This window comes from Pelobates fuscus, chromosome 12 (genome assembly GCF_036172605.1).
Source record: "Pelobates fuscus isolate aPelFus1 chromosome 12, aPelFus1.pri, whole genome shotgun sequence".
Lineage (NCBI taxonomy): Eukaryota > Metazoa > Chordata > Amphibia > Anura > Pelobatidae > Pelobates > Pelobates fuscus.
This window is the reverse complement of record NC_086328.1, coordinates 34,225,005-34,232,598: the sequence shown is the minus strand read 5'-3', so window position 1 is coordinate 34,232,598 and position 7,594 is coordinate 34,225,005. Positions and strand designations below refer to the sequence as shown.

The 7,594-nt window shown below is 44.8% G+C and overlaps 1 protein-coding gene across 1 annotated transcript in view; it reads left to right on the top strand.

The window, feature by feature from the left end:
- Nucleotides 1-4,953: 4,953 nt before the first annotated feature.
- The window catches only part of GAN (gigaxonin), a 71,519-nt gene continuing 68,878 nt past the window's right edge, over nt 4,954-7,594 (top strand). The window contains exon 1 of the mRNA XM_063437226.1: nt 4,954-5,395. Coding sequence (XP_063293296.1) covers nt 5,220-5,395 — 176 coding nt within the window. The 5' untranslated portion in view covers nt 4,954-5,219. The remainder of the gene's footprint in view (nt 5,396-7,594) is intronic.

Genomic DNA, 7,594 nt, shown 5'->3' with positions numbered 1-7,594 from the left:
GCATGAAGAATATGTTTTAACTGAGATGGAAGCAATGCCTCTATAGCAGTGATGGCGAACCTTTTGAGCCCGAGTGCCCAAACCGCAATACATGCCAATTTTTTTTCCTTAAAGTGCCAACACGGCAATTAAACCTGAATATTGAGGTTTAAGTTTAGAAAAAACAACTCGGACTGTTGTCCGAACTAATTAACAACTTTTGTTTTAAAAGAACACAACAACAGAGAGTTCAATTATACAAATTTTAAATAATGATATAAATAGATAAAATTAAGCTTATATTTATTAGTATCTCCAACAAATGCAATACATACACACACAGACTGCTGAATACATACACACAGACTGCTGAATACACACACACACACACACACACACACACACACACACAAGACTGCTGAATATAGAGACTGATGAATACACAGGCAGACAGTCTGCTGAGTACACAGACAGACAGTCTGCTGAGTACACAGACAGACAGTCTGCTGAGTACACAGACAGACAGTCTGCTGAGTACACAGACAGACAGTCTGCTGAGTACACAGACAGACAGTCTGCTGAGTACACAGACAGACAGTCTGCTGAGTACACAGACAGACAGTCTGCTGAGTACACAGACAGACAGTCTGCTGAGTACACAGACAGACAGTCTGCTGAGTACACAGACAGACAGTCTGCTGAGTACACAGACAGACAGTCTGCTGAGTACACAGACAGACAGTCTGCTGAGTACACAGACAGACAGTCTGCTGAGTACACAGACAGACAGTCTGTTGAGTACACAGACAGACAGTCTGTTGAGTACACAGACAGACAGTCTGCTGAGTACACAGACAGTCTGCTGAGTACACAGACAGTCTGCTGAGTACACAGACAGTCTGCTGAGTACACAGACAGACAGACTGCTGCGTACACAGACAAACAGACTGCTGCGTACACAGACAGACTGCTGCGTACACGCAGACTGCTGAATACACGCAGACTGCTGAATACACGCAGACTGCTGAATACACGCAGACTGCTGAATACACGCAGACTGCTGAATACACGCAGACACACTGCATTGAGGGGTGTGTGTGTGAGGGGTGCTGTGTGTGAGGGGTGCTGTGTGTGTGTGTGAGGGGTGCTATGTGTGAGTGTGAGGGGTGCTGTGTGTGAGTGTGAGGGGTGCTGTGTGTGTGGGGTGGGTGTGGGGTGCTGTGTGTGGGCTGCGTGAGGGGTGCTCTGTGTTGGGTGTGAGGGGTGCTGTGTGGGAGAGGGGTGCTGTGCTGTGTGGGGGGTGCTGTGCTGTGTGGGGAGGTAGGGGTGCTGGGCGGGGGTAAGGGTGCTGTGTGTGGGGGGTAGGGGTGCTGTGTGTGGGGGTAGAGGTGCTGTGTGTGGGGGGGAGGGGGGGCTGGGTGTGGGGGAGGGGAGGGGTGCTGGGTGTGGAGGAGGGGTGCTGCGTGTGTGGGGGGTAGGAGTACTGCTGGGGGGTAGGGGTGCTGCGTGTGTGTGGGGGGTAGGGGTACTGCTGGGGGATAGGGGTGCTGTGTGTGTGGGGGGTAGGAGTACTGCTGGGGGGGTAGGGGTGCTGTGTGTGCGGGGGGTAGGAGTACTGCTGGGGGATAGGGGTGCTGTGTGTGTGGGGGGTAGGAGTACTGCTGGGGGGTAGGGGTGCTATGTGTGTGGGGGGTAGGAGTACTGCTGGGGGGTAGGTGTGCTGTGTGTGTGGGGGGTAGGAGTACTGCTGGGGGGGTAGGGGTGCTGTGTGTGTGGGGGGTAGGAGTACTGCTGGGGGCTAGGGGTGCTGTGTGTGTGGGGTGTAGGAGTACTGCTGGGGGGTAGGGGTGCTGTGTGTGTGGGGGGTAGGGGTGCTGTGTGTGTGTGTGTGTGGTAGGGGTACTGCTGGGGGGGTAGGGGTGCTGTGTGGGTGGGGTAGGGGTTCTGCTGGGGGGTAGGGGTGCTGTGTGTGGGGGGATGGGGTGTGGGGGGGGGGTAAACATTTGAAAAAAAAAAAAGTACATTAAATTATTATCTTCTTCCTCCCCCCTTCTTACCTTTAATGAAGGAGGGGGGGGGGGGCACAGTCATCCCTGGTGGTCCGGTGGTGGCAAGTACTGCTTCCAGTTCGGGAGGCAGGGATCTTTGAAGCAGCTCCCCTGTCCTCCCGCGAGCAAGCTGTGTGGAGCACTGCCGCGCGTTACCATGGCAACGCTCCACACAGCATCGCGCGGGAGGACAGGGGAGCTGCTTGAAAGATCCCTCCCCTCCCTCCCGAACCGGAAGCAGAGTAGGCGCCTGCCATTTCGGGCAGGCAGGTGCCTACACTGCAGTGATGGCAAACCTATGGCCGCGTGCCCACAGAAAGGGCCCGGCGTGCCACCTGTGGCACGCGTGCCATAGGTTCGCCATCACTGCTCTAGAGGGTGCGGACTTAAAGGACCACTATTGTCAACATATAAAAGCAAGAAAGACCGGTCCCTTAGCCTTCTTTCTTGCTTTTATATTAACTTCCCCTTATTAAAAAAATGTTTTAGAGTCCTTATTATAGCTCAAACTTACCTCCGTTCCAGCGCCGAGATCCTCGTCAGGCCGCGCACCCTTTTTCGCCAAAATGACGAAATAGCAGGGCTCAGACGCTTCTCTTAGAGCTCAGCTCGCAGTCTATGCCCGCCCCCCTCCTACGGCAACCCACCTAAGCCAAAAGTTTGTATGCAAACAATATATATAGAGATATCTCCGGTTCAGGTGATTCTGATCGATATCATCATCAGGGAATGAATTACATCACAGGGGACACAGAGGATTGGCGTACAACGTATGAAACGGACCAATAAGAACATTTCTGAAAAATTACCAATTGAAAAAGCCGCTATGACGGCGAAACGCTTCTTGGGAGCTCCTTGGAAGGTTTTTATATTTTATATACATTTGTTTTAAGTACCGGTATATTGTAATAAACAAAAAAAATATAAAAATATAGATACAGTGATTCTCAACAAAAGAGAGAGTGAAAATCACTGTATCACCTGAAAATAAGAGTAGTCGTCATTATGATATCTACATAATGATAGAAGTCCTGCAACTAGGTAGATGTTAAATACCCAATGAGATCTTGACATAAAATAATATACACCAAAAATAAATAAAGACAACAACCTAGTTAGGTATGCTCCTACGTCTACATATATGTAGCAGCTCAAAATAACTGTATCCAGACAGAGTTCAAATGTATAAAAAAGTAGCTTTATTAAATTGGCTCTCAGTGTAAGGGAACTCCACAAGACCATATACCTAATAAAGGCTGCTATATAGTGAAACATCTATCCCAGTAAAACCTAACCTGTAATAAATACTAGGAACAGAATAGTATTTTCTTGCGTTAGGGACTAATAGCCTAAAATGCAGAGTGATATCTTCTTCCCCTTAATATCGGTCTATCGAGAGTACTAGTCCAGAATAATAATCTAATATCTAAACAAATATATATAAAGGTAGATATAAGTCAAAATATAAACCTAAATAGATAGTAGGAATATATAAGACAACAGGAATATTTGGGATACGGCTGAGAGATCTACAATTGAAAAACAAAAGTGTACATAGTGTAAATCTACATTAAATATTTAGTAAGTGATCATAAAATGCACTCACGAGATGTAGATGAAAGGATAGCATTCTAGGGTGCCTCCCCCGATTATAATGGGGGGCTGGTGTCTTTCTCCACTTGCTCCAAACGATAAGTGAAAAAACAGGACTTCCAAGGTAGTGGAAAAAAGAAAACAATTTATTAAGGATGAAAAATCACCCAGCAATAAAAGTAGAAATACAGGCTTAAAAATGAGGTCCTACGCGTTTCGTTCACAAACTGGAACTTCCTCAGGGACCAGAAAATTAAAATTACATGCAGAAGTGACAGAATGAAAAAATGCAGCCTGAATATATAAACTTGTATCCTTAATATATAACCCAGCATAAACCTAGGTTTTAATCCTACTTGGAGACTCCACTACCTTGTCCCTGTTACAAAGAAGGGTGTATGTGTCCCCTTTATAGACAAACAAGTCTACTAACTCAGAGCCGAGGTTTATGGGCCCTGAATAAGGTGAGCAGATTGCAACCGCAAATATATGCACTTTCTTCTATTTTTTACTTATTGCACTAGATCCTCTCATATGTTTTTGCATACTACAAGTACATCATACACTATAATGGATATACTACTCTATGTTAGTATTTTTCATGATAGGATAATATACCTCACCCGTATAGTGAGGATAAGTGGAAATATTCTTCAGCGCTCCACCGTGTGTTCACTGGGGTGGGTGCACGTTCCACACAGTGAAGCTTTTTACTATATAGTAAGGATGTCTCTGTCTGCAGCCAGGTTGTAAATTAAAAGCCGCTCACCCAGTGCTATTGACTGAGACTGTCTATACCATAATAAGGAAGTCTTCCTGACATTAAGGAGGCAGGCTTATAATGCAGCATTCTGCAAAACGTTTATTTATTTTTTGTGCAAATATTGCAGCATACTAATGAGGAATAAATCTACCAAATACATTAAAGTTCCATTGAGGCACAGATTGGCCCTTAAAAAAATAAAGTAATACACACCAGTAAAAATCAGGGAAACAGAGCCTCATTGGTCAGACTGCAATAAAGTACACACTAATATCATGATATGGTAGAAGGTCATAGGCTTGTGATAAATAGCAGGGAATAAACCACAAAAAATGACCCAGCCGAGAAAAGGGGTTTACTGTGCTCTCACATGCTCAGCCTGTGCCCTCAGTACCATACCCCTCTAATCTCATCCCTTGCACTGGCACTGGCACTGGCACTGGCACTAGGACTGTGACGCACGTGTTGTGCTGGGGGCAGGTTGTGTTTTGACACGTGGTGCGAGGCGCTAGATGATGACGTCAGAGGAGGCTGAGGCTTGCCACTGAGTTTCTGTGAGAGGCGTGGAGACAGACCTCACAGTGTACATGTCAGCCCCATTGCTGCATCTTTAGGCAAACTGAAAAAAAATCTCCTGCAACTACCCCTCCCTCCTTCCATGAAACTCCTCTACATGCACTACCTCTTATTGCAACTCTCACTACCCTCAGCCATTCCACATTCACATCTTCTCCAAGTTCCCTGGACTCCTCCTGCAGTAGATCTTGCATGCAGGTCCCTTGGTAATACAGCACCCCCTACCCACCCCATTCTGTAAATAGCCACCCTGACCAACCATGACAGAACCCACCAACCTCACCATAGTATCTGACCCTCAGCATGCTGCCAAGCTCCTGAGGGCATTGGGGGCTTTCAGGGAAGAGTCTGACTTCTGTGATGCCCTGTTAGTTTTGGAGGAGCAGGAGATCCCTGTGCAGAGGAACATCCTGGCAGCAGCAAGCCCTTACATAAGGTGAGTGATGTGCATTTTGTGATCCCTTGTCTGCATACCATATAGATCATCACCAGCCATACATAAAATGTATCCCCTGTCTAGGGCTTTGATATGTTAACTGTTGTAACATTCTGTACATGCATGTTGTGTTTACAGCCAACCAGGCATGTCAAAATAGTGGCATGTGGCTCGGTATATTAATGAAACACTAAATGCATCCTGCACTGATGTGTATGTAAAATATAGAGCTGAATTAATACAATATGTCAGAATTTTTATTGTCTTATCCGATTTGTTTTTAGCTTTTTCTGTGTTGTTTGAGCTGTTTAGTTTAACCATCTAGAATTTTAGATATATTCTATCGATCACTAGTAGCCAACTTGTACAGCACCCCATTTGTAAAACTACATGACATGGAGAACACAGGTACACTTATTCTTTTGGGACCATGTTGGGACTTGTAAATAACTATCACTGGAGAGTTAACTGCTGATTGTCAAAGACTACTGGCTACAGTCACCATTAAACTATACAGGGATTTCTGTAGGTGGTTGCATTTGGACTTTAGAATCAACACATTTGCATTGGAATCATTTGCAATCTTGTACCATTGCAGCAAAGCATTGAAGTCTGCAGTCTGTTGTAAGAAATATCTGCTATGACTCACTAGGAGTGTCTGTCTGAGTAATGTTATTTATTCATTTAGGTAGAACCAGCTCTGCCTGCTAAAGATTAGTTAAGTGAGGCTTTGAAATTTAGCCTAGTGATCAGCCTGACATTGCAAACCGAGTTGCTTGTTGGGACAGCTTCCATTACTCTGACCGTAGGGCAAACCCCAGGATATATTACACAAGATCTCTGGTTTCAAGCATTCTACCCTTTTTTTTTTTTTACCAACTGAAGAAGTTTTAAAGTCAATATATTCTGACACTATTTTTTGTAATAGCTGTCCCCCCCCCCCCCTTTCATTTATTTAGAATTATTAGACATTTTAGGCTACAATATATAATATATTTTCATTGATATATATAATCAATGATGGCTAATCTTTTTATAGCAGCTATTGTGGATAATGTTTCCCATGATGCTGAACCGGGCAAACTGCTTTGCGTTATGGAAACTGTTTATGTGAAATTAATATATTGATAGCGGCCTAGTAATGCGAAGTTGGTGAACCAGTCTTTGGAGGGTTCTTAGTCCAAAAAGCTGTAGAAATTTTAAATTTGCCAGATTAGAAGTTCTTGTATTATGTTTTTGAGGGACCATGCAAAATGACACAGTTAATTATGTTGATACATTGTAGCTAGCGATGTATGTAGAATAAGGCATTTTTCTAAAAAAAATATGTTGTTCAACCATGTTTAGTTACTTCAAACTTGCTGCAGGGAAAAATTCCTTGCTTTCGAGACCAATCACAAAGCATGCTGGGTAAGACAGAGCTTCCATGCAGTTGCCCGTTAGCCAGAACAGGAACCGTTTTTTTATTAGATTAGCAATTTTTGTAAGCCTGCCCACTGACAGAAATTAAGAATGGTTTGACATCTTAGCTGGGGTCTGGTGAGGGCCTTTCGCCACCTTCCATGCTACCAGAAACCTCTTCTTAGGAGCTTCCTTTCGCATCATTGACTGAGAGTGTCAGTTAAGCTCTTTCAGACCACATGCCTGGCCCTGCACGGCCGGGCTTGGCTCAGTGGCCATAGTGGGTGCCTAACATACCCCAGGTCATTTGTCGAACTGTTCTTAAACAGTTATACTACTTACTCCAGGAGGGTGCCAGGGTACTCCTTGCACTTAACGTGTGCAGTGTTCTGTAGTGGTTATGGTGTTTGGAGTGTTTCTTTAAGATGAACTATAAAAGTGCCTTCATTAAATAATCTGTTTCTTCTTGTTGTTTATTAAAGGGTCAGTTTAAGCACCACAAGCACTGTAGCCCACTGTTGTTATGGTGCCAAGAGTCCTCTGGAACCATCTCACGGTTAAGAATGTCTTTGAACACTTTGTTACTCACCTGTGTCTTCTGGATGCTTTCAATCCAACCCCTCTTTGACAGGTATTGCTAAAGCAGAAGCTCTCACTTCCAAATTAGCATGTACCACAGCAGACACTCTTAGCCAATGAATTGTGTCCCAAATTGATATTGCTAATTCGTAAAAGGAACCTTCGCTTTAGTGATATCAGTGAAGAGGGGGGCAAACCCTGGCACCCCGATCAGTGTAA